The sequence below is a fragment of the Zootoca vivipara genome, chromosome 14 (genome assembly GCF_963506605.1).
Source record: "Zootoca vivipara chromosome 14, rZooViv1.1, whole genome shotgun sequence".
In the NCBI taxonomy this organism is placed as follows: Eukaryota; Metazoa; Chordata; class Lepidosauria; order Squamata; family Lacertidae; genus Zootoca; species Zootoca vivipara.
In genome coordinates this window covers 7,088,853-7,107,791 of record NC_083289.1, presented here as the reverse complement: position 1 = coordinate 7,107,791, position 18,939 = coordinate 7,088,853, and the positions used below count along the sequence as shown (strand labels likewise).

Genomic DNA, 18,939 nt, shown 5'->3' with positions numbered 1-18,939 from the left:
GGAACAGCGGTTGAGAAACGCTGGTCTAAACCACTGAGACTAGGGCTTGCTGATCAGAAGGTTGGCAGTTCGAATCCCCGCGATGGGGGTGAGCTCCCGTTGCTTGGTCCCTGCTCCTGCCAACCTTGCAGTTCGAAAGCACCTGAAAGTGCAAGTAGATAAATAGGTACCTACTCCGGCGGGAAGGTAAACCGCGTTTCCATGCGCTGTTCTGGTTCGCCAGAAGCGGCTTAATCATGCTGGCCGCATGACCCAGAAGCTGTACGCCAGCTCCCTCGGCCAGTAAAGCGAGATGAGCACCGCAACCCCAGAGTCATTCGCGACTGGACCTAACGGTCAGGGGTCCCTTTACCTTTACCTCATGTAACATTGTCATAGCCCAGGGGGCAGGGGAAGATCACTAATCGTAGGGTTTTTTTTGGGGGGGGGAGAGGTGAAACACTGCTGATCTTTGCATTCATTGCAAGAGAAGAAGACAGGAGAAGCAGCACACATTCTGGAAACATACTGACTATGAAGTTACTACACTCATAACTTACTTGCTTTTTTAACTTCTTTCTGAAGAATTCATACTTTCTTTTATAGTCTCTGGAATAAGGCACAGCCTTTGAAGAAGAAGAGGGAAGGGTAGAAGAATGTAAGATGTCCAAGTATCCAACATCACATTTCAATGGAGCAAATATTTGTTGATGCATGAAAGTTTCTGACTTAGGCCAGGGGATTACAGTTTTGTGACAGAATTTGGGGTGGGAGGACACTCAGGAGGTAACTAGAGCATCTTTCAGTTATACCACACACTTGTTTTGCAATCCTTGTCCACAGTACTACCCAAAGTTTTAATTCACTTTTTATAGAAATACAGTGATACCTTGGTTTAAGAACAGCTTAGTTTACGAACAACTTGGATTAAGAATGCTGCAAACCTGGAAGTAGGTGTTTTGGTTTGTCAACTTTGCCTTGGAATAAGAACAGGTTTCACTTCCTGTTGAGTGTGTTCCATTTGTAAATTGAGTCCCCCGCTGCTATGGGAAAGCACGCCTTGGTTTAAGAACGCTTTGGTTTAAGAACAGACTTCTGGAATGCATTAAGTTCGTAAATAAAGGTACCACTGTATTAATATAAATTTATTCCAACAAAAAAATCTCATTTTCTGCAAGCCAGAATTGGATCACTTATCCCTCACAAACACAAAACCAGCCCCTTTAGTAAACCTTCTTAGCTTTTTCTATTTTGTGCAGGGGAAATAATGAACAGGAACAGATCCCACAATGGATCCAAAATGGTTCAGATACCACCTTTAGTAAATAGTTTCCACAGAGCCTGCCAACAGGGGCTTGAGTTCACCCCACCTACTTATCTCAGGGGTGCAACTGAGCTGTGGCTGGAGACCAATTTGAGAGCCTTGCACTTTATTTAAAAGCATTTCTAAACTGCTTAATGTTTCAAAATATCTCTAAGTGGTGTACACTATGTACAATATAAATCCCCTATCCCTTAAAAGAAAAGTACAACCCAAAATCAATGAAACAGTATGAAAGCATAAAATGAAGATTCGGGGATTCAGATGCATAAAACTGGGTTCAATGTTATGGCTCAGCTGTAATGAGGAGAGTCTCAAAAATTCTTCTCAAATCCAACTGTCACTATCGTGATGGGTGAAACCACTTTGCGCCTTGGGAAAATTTGGAAAGGTGGCTAGTAAAGAAAGAATGAATGAATGAATGAAAGAAAGAAAGAAATCTGGAAAAGGCATCATTTCCAAGTCAATTCCAAAGTTAGAGGCCCAGTGACGGTACCAGGAATCCATGCCAGGAATCAAGTACCTCTCCTCGCCCCAAGCCTTTTATTTTCCTGGTGGAAGCAATGGAGAGGGGGCCCTTCAAGGCACTCCCCTTGCAAAACCATCATTACCAGCTGGTGTTTGGAATGCTGGACTGGCTCAAAGAGCCCCAGGGGGAAGGGTTACTTTAGCTCACTTAATGTTTACTAGCCACCTTTCCAAATTTTCCCAAGGTAAACTGATAAAATCAGTTTAAAACATATACAATAGTAAAACAATAGACAGATGAACATCACTGAGCTCTAGGAGATGTTCATCTTTACAAGCTCTGCCCCCACCTCCTGCCTGTGAACTTCAACATCATCGACTCCCACCACTAATTCAATTCCTGGCCCCATTTCAGTCACTTCTCACATTCAAAATAACTGCACCAATGCATTTGAACCATTTTGTATCCTCTTATTTCTACCATACAGTTTGCCGACTGATCAGAAGGATAAATCTTTAACCTGCATCCGACTTATAAACTTCTGAGGTGAAGGTGCCCTGGGGTGAACAGAAGATGCAAATGCTTGACTAGTTGCTACAACTGCTTTAAAAGTAATCTAGGGAGTCTTACTGGTCCAGCTATTGCGACATTCTGCAAGCGAGGGTCTTCCCACTGAGTTTTCTTGGTATCTGCAAGCACACATATGTATTAGTTGCAATAAGGCTGAGCAATAAGGGAGAGTCGTATTATATCTTATCAGGGAGAGTCATGCTATATCTTCTACATACTGTGGTTTATGTAGAATGTTCTTCCATCTGTATGTATTCGTTCTTCCCAGCCAGGCTAAAGGAAAGAGAGAAAATCGTAAGTACCCGTTGGCAGGATGCTAAATAATGGGTGTGCTGGCATGGTTCCACAGATTTAAACCGCAGCAGCCTTTTAAATGCTTGTGCTTTATGGTAATCTGAGGGATGCAAAGTATTGAAAAGGCCAAGAGGCAAGTGCTTACTGGTAAAGGGCTAAGGTCTGCAGGGTCCAAAGAGGTCCTTCTTCTCATATGAGCAGGAATTTTGAATCTGGGGTCATCCTTTGACAAGGAAAAAACCACTGTTAAGCTACTGTTTTAGCCGCGGACATTTAAGGCTCCTAGCTGGCTGCTAAAGGAAGGGCTCCACACAAGGGAAGCCACTGAACTCTACTTTCCCACAAGCAGCTGGAGGCAGAATTCAAACAGGGGGATCCATATGACCCTTCATGGAGAGCAAGATTTCCCCATAGAAATCCAGCCATGCCTCTCTCCATGGGTAAAATCATGGTTCAACGGGACTTAATCCCTGGAAAATGTGCTTAGAACTGCCGCGTTCAGTCAGCAAATCCGACAGATTTATTTATTTATTTAAAAGACAATTTATATTAAATTTTCCAAATAAACACATTAAACAAAAACAAAACACAAATCTGACAGATTTAAGCAGCTCTATCTGCTCCCCATTTCTTTCAAAAGCAAATTCTGCTTTCTCGGGGCTTTCTCCTTTTGTTAGCAGCTTCCCTCCAGGTAATGACAGAATGTTATCCAGAAAGAGAAATTGACATGCTATGCAGGGATTTGAGACCAGTTCCTGGACTGGGGTGGGTGTGGGTGGGGGGAGATATATAGTTCTGGCTCAGCTTTGTTTTATGGAAACAGGCTTGTTCTCAACTTGGTTTTCTTTGCAGCCAGCGGATTTTCTTCTTATTTTACTGTTTTTTTTGTTTCTATAATCAAAACAAATAAATAACTACTAGGGTATAACTGAAGCAGCTGGCAGGATAAGTAACACAGCAAGGAATCAGGAAGGGAAGATGCTTAAAAGCAGGACCTGTTAGCAAGTCAGTGCCTTGTGCGAGGCAGATCACATGGAAGCCAAGCTCAGAGGGAGCCTTTCAAGGGGACAAGCTGGGCCTTCCCTTCCTCAGAGAAAGTCACAGATTCCTCCTCTTTCACGTGATATTGCTGGGAAGTGTCTGCAGTTCAGCAAAGGTCAACAGCAAGCCAAACACTCTCACTAGTGTAAGGACCGTGCCTTGCTCTTTAAAGAACTGTCCTTTCACCCCACCCACCTTCTGTCTCCTCAATATTAAAAATACACAGCTGCATCAAATCCAGAAGCTACCTACCCACGTTGTTGTTTTGGTATTGTGGTCAATAAAGAATGGCCTCCCATTTGGAGCGTTACGAACTTCCCAGCCTTTTGGGAGAAGTCCTAGATCAGCTTCTGGGGCTTTCTGGAACGAAGGCTGCTGCGGTGAGTCATCTGATGCCAACTGTTGTCTGGAGGAACAATGTGGAGTTGTGGCCTGCTGACCCACATCCACCCCGACCTGCTGGAAAATTGAGAATGCAAGTAGAGTGAAATGCGCGGGGCAAGCAGGGAAGACCTTGCTCAACACCTCAAGCCAGAGTCTGTGAGATGGATTACACAAGAGGAAATGTTACCAGTCTCAGTTACCATGTTTTACAATTGACAGAATACAGGTTGGTTGTTTTTAATGGGGGGGGGGCAATTTCAAATTATTTGTCTTAAAATTATTACTGAGGTTTGGCTTAAGAGTGTTATTTTCCTGATTTGCACATACGGTTTGTACAAGAGTGATAAAGTCCCCAGTTATTTTTCACCAAATGGTTGTTTATCTACTAACTAGTGCCATTCAGCCCGTTTAATAAACGGGCGCTAGAACAATCGGCCTTTTTCAGTGGCAGCGGCGCGTGGGGGGCTTTTATTCCTTGTCTAATTGATTGTTCCTCCCCCCTCCCTTTGATCCTTAATTTATCCCTAATTTTCTCCCCCCCCTTCCCAAACCCCAAGCCAAAGTCCCCCCCCCCTTTTTTTACCTTTACAGCCCGGGCTCGGCTGGGGGGTGCGGGGGGTATTTCTTCCTTTACCCCCTCCGAAGCTTGTGTTTGGAGTGCGGATCCCTCCCCATCCTGTTTTCATGCGCTTTTTGCGCCTGCCGTTTGGTTCCTAATTTCCCCCCGTCAATAGCTGCCAGGGCCCAGTGGCCGAATTCTGGCTCCTGGACGGCTGCTCCGGGGTGTATGCCCAGTTTTTCGGGGGTGGGGGTGGCTCCCGCTACTTTTGTTGGCCTCCGCGGCTGTTTTTCAGTCGCCTGCTGCGTCTGGAAGGGAGCTTTGCCGTCCGGGGGGCTTGCGCCCGCCCCGGCGCTTTCTGAGGGTCCCGCGGTTGGCGCTGAGCATTCGGTGGCCTCCCCGCGCCTTTCCTGGCCGTTCCGGCCCAGCGGGGGTCTCCCGGTTGCTTGCGCTGTTTGGGCCTCAATTTCGGGCCTGTTAGTGAGGAGAAGCCAGGGCCTCGGTTTTTTGGTCGTCCTGGCTTCCTCCTCAGGCCCTTGGGCACGTTGAGAGAGGGCCTGCCCTGCTTAGGGGCCTTGCTGCCTGCTCCTGCCTTCCACCTGGTGGCCTCTGTTTTAACTGTTTATTGAGCCAGTGCAGGGCAGAGGGGTGGGGTGGGGAGAGTGAGTGTGTGTGTGTGTGTGTGTGTGTGTGTGAGAGCGTGCGCGCGTGCAGTCTCTGCGTCCAATCCGTGTGTCCCTGGGGCACATGCTCAGTAGCGCGGAAAACGGGACACAGGGAATCTGGACGCAGAGACACAGGGACTTTATTATATAGGATTAGTGGGTGTCAGTAAACTTTATTATTTGAGTATGGTTAATGTTGTTTGTAATATATATGGCAGGCATGTTGTTTTTATTTTAATAAAATAAATGTTATGTTAGATGACATATCAGTGTATTACATGATCCATCCACTTTCTTCCCCTTCTGTTACGGTTTTTTTTTGTGTGTGTGTGAGTGTGTATATCTAATATGCATATATATTGCTGTAAGTGACTTGGAGACCTCCGAGTGCAAATAGGTTTAATTAATAATAATAATATTTGTGCTTTTGATGCGGGGGACAATATCTATTCCTATTGGTTAGTTTATCTTAATTAATCAGAGGTCTTGTGCAAGACTGTAGCTATACTGAAATTCTGATAAGATCTTGCACAAGACCCCTGTACTCTTTCTTTTTTTAAGCCCAGTGTGTGCACTGCAATTACAGCGGCTCAGGTAAACTCTTGCATGTACTGAAGTGCCCTCAGCATGGGACTCTTGGATGGATATAATACATGCTTGCATCATTTGGGCTGCTGGAACAAAATGGTAGGTTGTGCTTAGGGGATGAGCAAATGGAAAAAAGGATGACAACCAATTCTTCAGAGATTTCAAAGAAACATGATTCATTGGTTTCAAGGTGCTCCAATAGGAAACAGGATGAGACAAACTCTGTCAGCTCCTTAATGCAATTTCCAATGCTATCATCCAAATACATGTTGATACAAGCAAACTCAGTGGTGACATGCACACCATCAGGGATGGTGGAGTTTGTTGCAATGTTTATCTGAACAGGGACAAGGGACCTGTGGCTCTCTAGAGATCAGACTGCAATTTCCATCATCCTAGACTAATGTTCATACTGGGCTGATGGGAGTTGGGCGTTCCACAGGACTGAAAGACTACAAGGTCACGTTTTCTTATCCAATGAGACTTGCAAGGAAAGCTTGAATAAACAGGAACTGATTGCTGTGCGTTTTAGTGACTTGGCCAAACCCCATGTAGCAATCTTAATTCTAGATCAGATGACTATGGGGTGGGGGTGGGGTGGGGAAAGGTACCTGTACAGCTGGCTTCTTCCAGGTGGTAGTCTGGGAATTGTGGTCTATATAATACGGCCTTCCTTTGTCATCTTTCCTTACTTCCCAGCCTGGAGGCAGTCCAGATGAAGTAGGCAGTATCTAGAAGAAGACAGAATTAGCTGGCAAAGGCTTCTTGTGGATTTTCCCCCCAGGGCTCAGACACATCACAGTACAAAGATTTAACATTTTAGGAAGCAAGTTGACAACTGAGAAGAATGTACATGCCACCACATGCTCTGTTAGGCAGTTACCAATACAGTCAACCTCCACCACCCAGTAGGCAGTCTCCTACTCTATCTGTGAGCAGGTCCAGAGGTGGTAAACTAATATAAAGCAACATCAGCCACTGGAGGGCCTTCCAGCCACTGGCAATCAATTTGAACAATAGAAAGAGGTTACAGGTGCCATCCCAGCCAGCCAGCCAGCCGTATTCTGATCATCCGTACGTTTGCCTAGCCCCGTTTTGGAAGCTAGGAGTGAATTCCAAACACCAACAGTGTGCTGTTTGAAGGGAGTTTTACTTGTTTTCAGATTAATTGCTCATTTCCCTGTTAGTTCTGAAACACACAAGTTCCCCTCCGTTCACCACCACTTTGCTAAGCTAATCACCTTCCAAACTAGTTCTTCTCTCCTATCTGTTTTCCTATCCTTTGGTGATCTTGAACCAACACAGGAAACCCTGAAACGCTATTCCAATATCTTCTCCTATTGCTTTAGGGCGTAGTGAAAGGATTGCAGTAACACGGACCGAGCACATGTGACTTGGTTGCATGCAGTGAAAAGAGTCACAATCCGGCAGGATAATTCAGAGCTTAACTTACAACAGGAAGAGCTGGTTGTTCTTCAGCTTGGTACGTCTGCAGGTTACTACTTCTGCTTAAATCGTCCTTGAAGGACAAGAGGGGAAAAGACTTTTAGATCTACAATTACTGTTGTGATGAGCAGCACATGCAGAGTGGTGACAACCCCTGGTACAGGCATACCCTACTATGCTTACCCAATACACCAGAAACCAGGAAACGGAACTAGGCTACCCTTTGAACAAGCTAGCTGTTGGGAGAGTGTGTGATACAGAGCCTCTTCAGGGGCAGACCCTGCTGCTTAAAGCATGCAACGTTTGATTTATCATCATGCTTACAGTGCAGGAAGCTGCTTGGGCAGCAGTGGAACTCCCAGAGGTCGTAAGCTCTGTGCTCAGTTCTTCTGTAAGGCCGTTCTCTGCCTCAGAATTGTGTTGCACAGTGACTTGGGGAGTCTGGTTGCTGTACATAGTTGCTTCATCTTCTGTGATGATCTCCCAACTCTAAGAAACGTTAAATATTTCATCAGAATTTTAATGTCACTATCATCATCGCCATCATTTTATCCCGCTGTATGGGAATCCCTCACAGATGACCACAGTGCCTGGAGACAGACAGTCAGGTCTATCCATAGCTGTGACCAGAGGAAGAATGACTGCTGGGAGGAGCACAAACAGAAGAAATGCCATGCTGCATCTGCAGCAGCACAACCAGACGCCTCCAGCTGCCCCAGCTGCAACAAAACATGTCTCTCCCAAATTGGTGTCTGCAGCCACAGCAGGTGCTGTAACTCCAACGGTTTGACTTTGACATGCTCTTCTATTGTCTCTCGAGACAGACAGGTGAAAACAATTATTATTTACCCGACCTTCATTCTAAGGTCCGAGAGCAGGTTACAGCATTAAGACACAATATTAAAAACACTTTAAAACAACTTACAATTACAAAAATAAGGCGAGCCCTAAAAATATGCATCTCAAGTGTCAAAAGTCAGGGTAAAGCAGATGCTATGAAAGCTATGAAGAGTGAGGTTCCCACCTCAGGAGATTCTCTGTGGTCCAGATTCTCCGCCTCCTCGGTTATTTGATGCCGGCGAGCAAAAGCATGTTGCACTTCCAGCTGAATGTTGCCAGTCTCCGCATCGGGTCCGTTGTCCCTGCACAAAAATGTTGTTTAAGGGAACATGGGAGGTGGGTGGATTCTGAGGCTTCAAGTATTTGAAGAGGTACAATGTAAACGAAAGGATTGCTTCCAGAGCGAGACCAGTCAGATCACAACGTTAAATTATGGAGCTGGCTGAGAAGCTTAAAGCAGACCAAAGCAGGCATTTGGCAGAGCTTTCAGCGTTTTGAATGACCAGAGGCCATGACAAGCTTCAGGCTTGACACGGGTCTCTTCCAGACGAAGGGTTTAATCTGTTTTTGTAGTTTTATTACTGTATTTTTTTTGTTTGGAACCGGGGCCAGTGCTATCATCAGGCCAACGAGGCAGCCACCAAGGGCACAGACCTCAGGGGGCGCAATACTGACCTTTGAGGGGCATGGTTTTATACAGATTAGTTTTTGTTGTATGTTATATTGTTATATGATAATGTGCCTAGAGCACAAAATGGCCTGGCACCGTCACTGCTTCTAACTCATTTTAGGGCTTTTTAGTGGGAAGCTATAAGCAAATTTAATAAACCTAGCTTCATTCTCAAGTCCCACCAAATATGCCTGGCTGATATCGAAGATGACGAAAAAGAGGCCTTAATGTCTATAAAAAGTGACCATCTTAGGAGTTCCTCTTCTCAAGCCCTCTATGATCCCCGCTGTGTGTCGGGCGGAATGGGGGGGGAAGCGCAAGATCTTTCCTGTCTTTCCCCCCCATCCCACCTGTCACACAGGCGGGATGTCAAGCCCTCTACAATCCCCGCTGTGTGACACGCGGGATGGGGGGAAAGACAGGAAAGATCCTCCGCTTCCCCCCCATCCCGCCCGACACACAGCGGGGGATTGTAGGGGGCTTGCCTTCCCCGAGAAGGCGCCTGGCTTTCTCGGCGAAGGCAAGCGGGGGACACCTAGCCCGCCCGCTTGCCTTCCCCGAGAAGGCGCCCGGGTTGCCTTCGCCGAGAAAGCGCCGCCTCGGCGAAGGCAAGCGGGCGGACACCTAGTTCCTCCCCCGCTAGTTCCTCTTTGTGTTCCGCTGGTCTCTGCCGGGGCAGAGACCAGCGGAACACAAAGGGGAACCAGCTGCAGCAGGGAAAGAAGGCAAAGGAAGATCAGCTGAGAGGCGGTGACAGCTGTCAGCACCTCTCAGCTGATCTTCCTTTGCCTCCTTTCCTTGCTACAGCTGGTTCCCCTTTCGCTAGATAAATGCCCTGATTTTCTGATCAGAGGTTTTTATGGCCACACTTCGCAAGACGAAGCGGTGGCCATAGAAAACCTCGTCGTATAGCGAGGCAACCTCCGATCAGAAAATCCTTTCGTTAAGCGAAATGTTTGTCTAGCAGGGCATTCGCCTAGCGAGGCACCACTGTAGCTATAAAAATGCAAAAACAGTTTGTTTCATTTAAAATTGTAGGGGTTTTTCCCCTTTTAAAATGGAAATCAAGAAATGTTCTTGCTTAACAGCCATCTCAGAAAAGTATTTTGAATCAGATCCACAGATTAGAAGTCCTAAGCACCTCCCACAGACAAGCCTTCTCTTGTAACATGCATTTAGTAATATCCCTATCGCAAACTATTTTGAATTAAGATCGTAGTAAGACTTACTGAGCAGTTGGTCTTTTCCACTGTGTTCTTCTCGATTCATGGTTGACAAAGTAGGTCCTGCCATTGACATCCTGCCTCTCTTCCCAGCCTGCGGGTAGAGAAGACTCTTGCTCCTGCAACTGGCAAGCAGCATCAGGTTGGTCCAATAAAATCCAGCCAGGCTGCAAACAACAAGAGCAGAAGGTTTTAATTTATTTGAATCTTGTATGTTTATGTGGTTCTAACTTGCTGGATGGCCCTTGTGGTCTCTTCCAACTCTATGATTCTATGATTATGTTGAAGGGCGGGTAAGAAAGCCATATGAACAATGGCATCAACACCGTGATGGCTGCCTGAATCTTGGCACATACAGCCAAGTACTCAAGACAGGCCATGTTCCCATAATGCAGCATTCCTCATGCCTTCTATCCAGATATGGACACCAGAAAAGTCTATTTTCTTATTACGCTTCTATTGTAGGGGTGAAAACACCAAACATTCTGATCCGTCATTGAAGTCAGATGGATCCTAATCCAGATCCTAATTGTTTTGAATGAGATACTGACAATGATTCTAATTTAATGAATTATCCGATTATATGAAGGGTTGCTGATAAATGAATACATGGGTGTTATATGGGGCTTATAACAACTCTGGTGTTGTGATGGGGTCTCTCACTCAGATACCTCACTCACTCATTTCCCCCTCAATTCAAAATCTCATAGAAGCATAGATGCTACAAGGTTTATAAATTATATTTTTATTGCTTCTTCAACTTATTACATATTATATTTTGTGGAATGCAACATAATAAATAAAAGAGGCAATAAAAATACAATCAGAAATCAATATAAATATTTAACACAATGGGTGAACTGCCTCCCACCTTCAAGTGCAAAACCACAGGCATGCCACGGACCATCTGAATGAAGTTTGGAAGCCCCTATTCAAGAACTGCTGCTGATCCAATTTCAGCGGATGCTAATCTTGTGGCACATACTTAGTGGGGACCCCTTCTCAATGTGGCCAGAGGCTGAATTCATTCCGATGACTAAAGTCACCTGAAACACATGTGCTGGCTTAATTCATCATACCAGACCAGGCCACATTTCACACCAAAGACCAAACCACTCACCTCTAGCTCTTCTGCCTGTTCTGTGCCATCTTCCTCAGATCCATTGTTTTTAGGTATGTAGGTCATTTTTAACCTGAGATGCCCCTTCACTCTGGATTTATGGCTGCAGTGGAGGGGGAAGAATTGTGAAAATTTGTGAGCCTGTTAAAATGCCAACACTTCCAAACATTTATAAATAGTGCCTGGCTCATGCTGGACTAGTAGCCATGACTCATCTACCCACCCAAGCTGCCTCCTATTTCTTTCATCCTATTCCTGCAGCTGGAAGCCCACAAGAAGATGATGGGCCTCATCACTGGATCAGACCAAAAGCCTACCTGGCTGGCTCTCACAGATGCTTATGAGAAACCCACAACCAGAAACCCTGTGCAATGGCATTCTCCCACTCACAATCCCCAGCAACGGGTAGGCAGAGGTATACTGCTTCTGATACATAGCCTTATCCCTCCTCCATGAATTTGTCTAATTCTCTTGTACATCAGTCCAAGTTGATGGCCATCATGCCATCTAGGATGAGTGGAATCCATTTTAACCATATACTGTGTGAAGGAAGCCTTCTTTTTGTCTGTCCTGAAACTCCCCGCCATTCGCTTTCATTGGACAGGAGACATGGGCCAGACAAAAGGAATTGCTGCTGCTTCTTCACACAGTGCAAAGCTAAACTTGGATTTCATTGCCACAGGATGCAGCAGTGGCAACCAAACTTGTACAACTCTAAGAAGTGATTAATCACATCCATGGAGGAGGATAAGGCCATCAATTGGTGCTACTCATGATGGTCATGTGGTTCCCTATGAATACCAGTTGAGGAGAGACTGCTATTGCACTTATAGGTTTCCCAGAGGTACCCGGCTGGCCACAGGACAACAGAAGGACAAGTTTTCTGAATACAAGCCACTACCACCAAGAATGAGAGAGAGAACATTCATGTTAATGTACAGTGCAAGATCAGGATGTTCAGTGCTTTCCAGGTATGATGTTTACTGACCTCCTTGGATGAAGAAGAAAATCCTTAAACGTATATGGTCTCTCAGTAGTTGGATTCTCTGTCTGAAATCAAACAATAGTTTCAGGTTTTTCTTCACCCAAGCAAAAAATACAGATGCTTTCCTCAGTTGAGAAAAGACAATTTATGCAGTGTTCACTTTTTTAAACACACTTCTCCAAAGATCATCCTGTTTAACAGCAGCAACAGCCCATGCTCGTCGCAATGGCAAAGACATTGAGCCACAGCTCCACCCTGCCAGAGGTGTCTCTCTTTAAGATATCTGCCTTCTCTAGCCCTCGTAAGTAGGGATGTCATGTCTTCCTCACTACTTTTGGATCCAGGAGCTGAGCCATTCTTTAAGATATCCTGTCTGTCAGGATAGTGGTCCAAGAGGGAGATAACCAGAGCATGTACCTCTCTGGTGAGAAAAGGCACAGACAGGTTACACAGGGTAACCGAGATCAGTTTACCTGCTGCTGCAAATGCTTTCTGTCAAAGGTACTACCTACCTAGGACAATCTATCTCCCTTCAAAAAATAGACACAGAGGAATTTTGAACTGAAGAGCAAAATATTATTTTTAAACAAATACAAACCGGCAGTTGAGCCAGAGGCACGTCTACTTGGCCAAGAAAATCATCTCTCGTCTAGGAAGAGAAAAAAGAATTAATGGCATGCAACCTTTAAGAAAAGGTTCTGTCTAAGCAAAAGCCCCCCCCCCAAAAAAAATGTGTTGTGTGTTCTCGAGGCAGGTCCACACAGAGAACAAAGGCATCAGCCACCAAGAATAGTGGAAGAAACTTTATAAATAGACATTTGTTCTGATTTACTCAAAAACACGCAATGCATCTTCCTTCACAAGCCTCCTTTTTTGAGGGTTTAGGGTTACTATCTCTGGGACGCGGGTGGCACTGTGGTCTAAACCACAGAGCCTAGGGCTTGCCGATCAGAAGGTCGGCGGTTTGAATCCCCGCAACGGGGTGAGCTCCCGTTGTTCGGTCCCAGCTCCTGCCCACCTAGCAGTTCGAAAGCACGTCAAGTGCAATAGGTGCCACTCCGGCGGGAAGGTAAACGGTGTTTCCGTGCGCTGCTCTGATTTGCCAGAAGCAGCTTAGTCATGCTGGCCACATGACCTGGAAAAACTGTCTGCGGACAAACGCCGGCTCCCTCGGCCTATAGAACGGATGAACGCGCAACCCCAGAGTTGTCTGCAACTGGACCTAATGGTCAGGGGTACCTTTACCTTTACCTAGGGTTACTATCGAGCAACTTGCTGCTGCCCAAGTTCAAAAACAGGATTCATTTTTTATTCTCTGCTCTTTCCCCAATATTTCCTTCAACATATATCCATCCCACTTTTCCTATGCAACACCCAAAAAAGCTAACAACCAGTTTATTAAAACATTCAGTGATAAAACACAGCTTTAAAACGAATCAACAGTTCACATTAAAACATCATATCTGAGGAACAGATAGTGTCAGTAAGTCATACAAAACTAAAAGGAAGCCAACAAGAGATTGTCCACATGAAAGCAAAGAACGAGCCTGGCAAATCTCCCCAAGGACGGCTCTACAAATATAGGTGCCGCCACAGAGAAGGCCTCGCCTGCCTCAAACATAGATGGGACACAGCAGGTCAGACAGGTTCATGTGGCAGAAGGCAATTCTGTTTTGTTTTTCAAATAATATTTATTGATTTTTCAAACATTTCAATCACAAAAACAAAAACCAGAAGCAAAAAAATAAAAATAAAACATAAACAAAAGAGAAAAAGAAAGAACAACCTATCAATTCTTACATTAACTTGACATTGTGGACTTCGAGTCCCCCCACACTGGGTCCATTTTTAAATCTAAATTAAGCAATTTTCCTTTATCATCTTAAATCATTCTAATGCAATTTTTCCATTATCTCACAACCAGTTCTAATTTACAAAAAGAAAAAAATCAACTATTCTCAACCTATAATTCATTAATTAATCCATATCTAAATTTATTTTCCCATCCATCTCTATTTCTTCCCTTAGCCTCACAATTTATGCCCCAAAATTTTTCCATACATTCAAATAATATTTCTCCTTTCATATTAACCTTTAACCACTTATATCTAATTCTACTCCCCTTCCCCTGGACTCCGGATCTCCCAGATGCATCAGCCAGCTCCATAAAACGTTCCAGTTTCGGACCATCATAATCAATCAGAAAATAACCCATTGTTACTCCTCACCCTACTCCTACTCTTTCGCCATATATCTACCACTCTCCCATCTTTGTCCCCTGCTTGCCCCCCCCCCCCATTTTCTAACTGTAGCACAATACCATCCAGCTATGTTTCCACTTTTCAGCCCTATCTCAATTTTTATTCCACTTAAACTCAGGCCCCAGTATGGATCCTGCCCTCCCTCTCTCACTGGGAGGACATTATTCCATGCTGGTTCTTCTTTGAGGACTCCTTGAATCGAACATGAATCTTGTTCCCCCTCTACCACTGGGGGAACAATGTTCCATACTTCCTCCTCCTCTTTTTTAAGTTCAATTATATTGTCCTGGACTGATGGCTCTTCCTCCTCTTCTTTACGGTCAATTACATTGTCCCCGGCTGGTGCTTGTTCATCTTGCTTTTCTTCATTCTCTATTGGAATTAATCCATTTTCACTTTCCATACAGTTCTGTATTATTTTGCGAATCTGTATCTTATTCTGCCGCAACTCATCCCTAATATCCAAAAGCAGTTCCAGAATTTCCTTTTGAAAGTCTAAAAAGTCTAAAGAGCCAGATGATGTTGTATCTCAGATTCCATGGGAGCCGCACAGATTACAATGCAGGAAGTGCATTTTTAAATCTTTTTTAATCTCCTCCCATGGCCAATTCCTTTCAATTAATTTAAAAAAAATTCTTTCCCTTACCCACGGTGTCCAATGTTTTCAAATCCTTTGTTTTAGGAAAAATCCACCGCTCCTCCGCTGCCAGCTTGGAGATTCGCTCTGTGAGGGTAGCGATTGCAGAAGGCAATTCTGATGGCTTCCTGGTCCTAGGCCGTTAAGGACTTTCAAATGCTAACACCAGCAGCTTGAATGGGTAGTCGGTGGAGATGAAGTAAGATTAGTCATACGATCTGCTTTCTGAGTCTCAGTTAAAACTCTAGCAGCTGAATAATGACAGGGGCAAAGCAGGATGAATTCTAGTTGACAAACATCCTCAGACCAGTCAGTTAGAGCCAGTCTGCAGGCAAGATACAGTGGTACCTCTGGTTACGAACTTAATTCATTCTAGAGGTCTGTTCTTAACCTGAAACCATTCTTAACCTTAATTTCAGAGCTGACACAACTAAAAGATGAATGTGCTCACTGGCATATCTCAAAACTGTTAGAGATCCAAAGTTGACGTTTCTTAACCCATAACCAGGGACTGGTTGGGCGAGATGATGATTTAGGTATCCTGGTCTTCAAATATACACATACACAATAAGATTGCATTGCCAAATATTTGTCTCTTGTCCACCTTGGGAAATTGGAGCTTCTGTTTATCACATGCTCTATTTAATAGCCCAAGGTTATTAAAAATTATTTAGAATTTATACAGATGTCAAGTGTCCCATCTTTTATACTGTACTGGAATCTAATGTTGTTTTAATGGGACTCAAAACACGGACCTCTAGAGGGAAACAAAAAATGCATACTAGGATATACCTTCCCCCTTATGCTATAGATTCTTAGTGCCTGTGCTTCCAAGGGAACTTCTGCTTGCCATGGACAAGGTCAGACACTTGATTATGCTTGTCTTAAAGAGTTAAACAGCTCTCTTGTCTGTAGCAAGGTCTGAGAACTTCTCCACCACTTCAGTCTCCTCTCCCCGCCCCCCGCCACCACTTCAAGTTCCTCCCGTATTTCATAATTTGATTCAGTTCTTATTTCATTTTGGCAGCTACAAATTATACGAGATAATTTTTTTTCAGGGCAGTAAGATGGATGCTGAAGTTTGTACAAAAACACACACTCCTGCAGTGAGCACAGAAATACCAGGGACAGTTTGTGACTAATTGTGCTAGGTACTTGCTAAGCAAAGAGTTCTTGATATATCGCTGGATGTACTCCAGAAGAAAGAGAAGTCCACATGCCAAGGAGGCTCTGGTTTAAATTAGACACCCTGCCGAGGAAATTCATCTCCTCAGAGTCAGGACACCGGATAAACATTTGTGCAGGGACACCAATAACTTTATGCAGCTTCACAGGTTCTTCTCAATCAAGTACAAGTTTTCAGAAGCACCTGGGAGGATACAGGTGACATGAATTAAGGGGGCACAAGGCTCTCAAGACACTGAGTCAAAGTCCAGAAGGTTACAGAATGATAACAGTAAAGGCAACGGATGAGTAACAGGCGAAACCTAGTCATATTTACTTGCAAGTCAGTCCTAGAAAGATCATTGTGAAGAAACAGAATGCAGTAATCTGCATGACTTGAAAATGGACTTCTGTTTCAGTGTATCTGAAGAAGTGTGCATGCACACGAAAGCTCATACCTATGACAAACGTAGTTGGTCTCTAAGGTGCTACTGGAAGGAATTTTATTTTTTATTTTGTTTTGAAAATGGAAGTTAGTTGTAAAAAAAAAAGTATTACACAGACAAAACCAAACACCAGCTTTAGTATTACCAGAAAATCAGAGTTTTGCTGCTGGCATAAGTAACAGGGCCTGCCTATCAACAGTTTACTAAAACATACCAAGAATATATCACACCTTGTTTTGTTTAACCTTGGTTTGGGGACACCAGTCCACAACAATGGAGGTGGGGAAAGACTGGCAGGACCTCAGAATATTCTTCTTACCATCTCAGTTTCACTGCATTACATATTGGACTTAATTCTAAACATCAGAAAGGTGGCTTCATGTTTAACTGGCAGTGCATGTGTTCTTTGCAAACTTCAGGAAGATACAGGTTTGGCCTAAGTTTAAACAGCCGGAATCTAAGATTCTATGAGTCAAAATGGGAAAGAAGGACCAAGACACACTCCAAACTGAGTCAAGGCTCATATCAGGTGAAGCATCACCCATATCCCAAACCTGGACACAAACACAGTACAGTTCCCATGTGTTGCAATGTCGCCCTCACACAGCACTTGCCCCACACATGGAACAAACATTAGAACAAGGCCATTTCGTTCTATTTCATTAAATGCAACAATACTTTGCTTGAGATGAACTTAGAAGCAATGTCTTGTAAGAATGCAAACTGCAATTAATTTTAGTCCAATTTCTGGAGTGTGTATCAATCACCCATACTTCAAACCACCTTTATGAGGTATAATGCTCACTCAGGTGACTGTGTAAGCTTGTATTGAGCTTGACGCACAATCTTCACCATCAACAATCCAAAAAGACCAATCCTGTAAGATGCTTATCTGTTTGGAGCTGGACCTCCTTACCTACTTACTAACATCTGCAAAGGCCAGGATGAAACATCTAGAATTTGTATCACTGACACTAACAGCCTGTATAATTGCTAGCCTTCTGGGACATGCAAATACGATGGCATATGGCAAGATGGTTGGGGACAAAGATTCCGAAGAAACTGATTCAGGGTAACATAGGGGCACAGAGCAAGTTTAGGCCCTTTCAGCAGAATGCTCAATGACAAGCCTAACAGGTACATGACCTTACAGCCCAAGGGCTTTCTAGTTATCAGATGTCTTGACTGAACTGGTCTGGGGGGTGGGGGTGGGGAGTTGAGTAAGAGTCACTCTACCCAGTTCTTGGCTATACAAGTCAGTTCCCTCACTGGCAATATTAAATCATAGATAAAGGTGGTCTTCTTATATACTGACCTGGCATTGATCAACAGCAGCACCAGGCTAGAAGCCTCAGTAGCCAAATGACCAGTTATCTGCAAAATGGGGTCAGTAGAACCAAAGGTCTGGTGCCACCTTCCCCCTCTATTTTTCTGTTCACCATAACATATCTTCCCTCCCAGAAATAACTTGTTATAGGATACCCATTTCCCCCCATGTCACCCCAGCATGCTTATTCCAACACATCCCACCACACTCATCCTGTGCTCGCATCACAAATTCCCCGTTATCCAAGTGTGTAACTGGGAACAGCTGATCTAAGCTCTCACCAAAGCAGCTGTTCCCCCCAGCACTCCTCATCTCCCTGAGAGGCTAAGTTGAAAACTCGCCCCACACACTCCGTTATGTCTGTTTCTCACTCAAGAGTTACCCAACCTCTCAAAAAAATAAATAAATCTCAGAATGTGATGTCTATGACCTCACTGCTGCCCGAAGGAGTAACTCAACCCAAAGGGACAATTCTCTCTGGTGCCTTCCTTTTGGTGTCCCCCTGCTGGGGTGACTTGCTGTGTGCCTTGTTAATGTATCTTTTATAAAACTGTGGACCGATCAGTTTGATATGGGCCAGCTGTTCCCAGTGTTCTCATCTGCTCCCCAGGCTTCTTGCAGCATGTGATACCAACGACAGGCCAAGACAAGCACGTTGCTGGCAAACGGTGTGTGTATGTGTAAGGTGGAAACTATCACATACACACCCCACACACAAAAAAACTCTTCCCATTCCCCTCTCCACCTGGCAAAACTCTAGCTGTATCCTTCACGTGTGGCTTGTTCCCTCTCCCAAACTTTTCAAGTCAAAGCTCCAGGATCCGACAGCAAAACAATGCTTCTCGCTAAGTACTTACTGCACAGAAACCTTACAAAAAAGCTGTGGATTATGGAGAACGGGAAGCTTAACTCTTGCAAGTAGACCTGCAGAGCAGGCAGGCAACAGGCCT

The 18,939-nt window shown here is 44.5% G+C and overlaps 1 protein-coding gene across 4 annotated transcripts in view; it reads right to left on the bottom strand.

Moving 5' to 3' along the window:
* Positions 1-18,939, bottom strand: part of NEDD4 (NEDD4 E3 ubiquitin protein ligase) — a 48,709-nt gene that overhangs the window by 7,826 nt on the left and 21,944 nt on the right. For 2 of the 4 annotated variants that reach the window (XM_035130940.2, XM_035130937.2), the window contains 13 exons: positions 12,753-12,803; positions 12,158-12,219; positions 11,170-11,272; positions 10,056-10,216; positions 8,341-8,458; positions 7,641-7,805; positions 7,324-7,389; positions 6,482-6,601; positions 3,927-4,133; positions 2,779-2,856; positions 2,558-2,612; positions 2,400-2,458; positions 540-605 (listed from right to left, as the gene is read on the bottom strand). In XM_035130940.2, the coding sequence (XP_034986831.1) occupies positions 540-605; positions 2,400-2,458; positions 2,558-2,612; positions 2,779-2,856; positions 3,927-4,133; positions 6,482-6,601; positions 7,324-7,389; positions 7,641-7,805; positions 8,341-8,458; positions 10,056-10,216; positions 11,170-11,272; positions 12,158-12,219; positions 12,753-12,803 (1,311 nt within the window). The remainder of the gene's footprint in view (positions 1-539; positions 606-2,399; positions 2,459-2,557; positions 2,613-2,778; positions 2,857-3,926; positions 4,134-6,481; positions 6,602-7,323; positions 7,390-7,640; positions 7,806-8,340; positions 8,459-10,055; positions 10,217-11,169; positions 11,273-12,157; positions 12,220-12,752; positions 12,804-18,939) is intronic. The other 2 variants (XM_060282816.1, XM_060282815.1) reach the window with 1 other exon arrangement.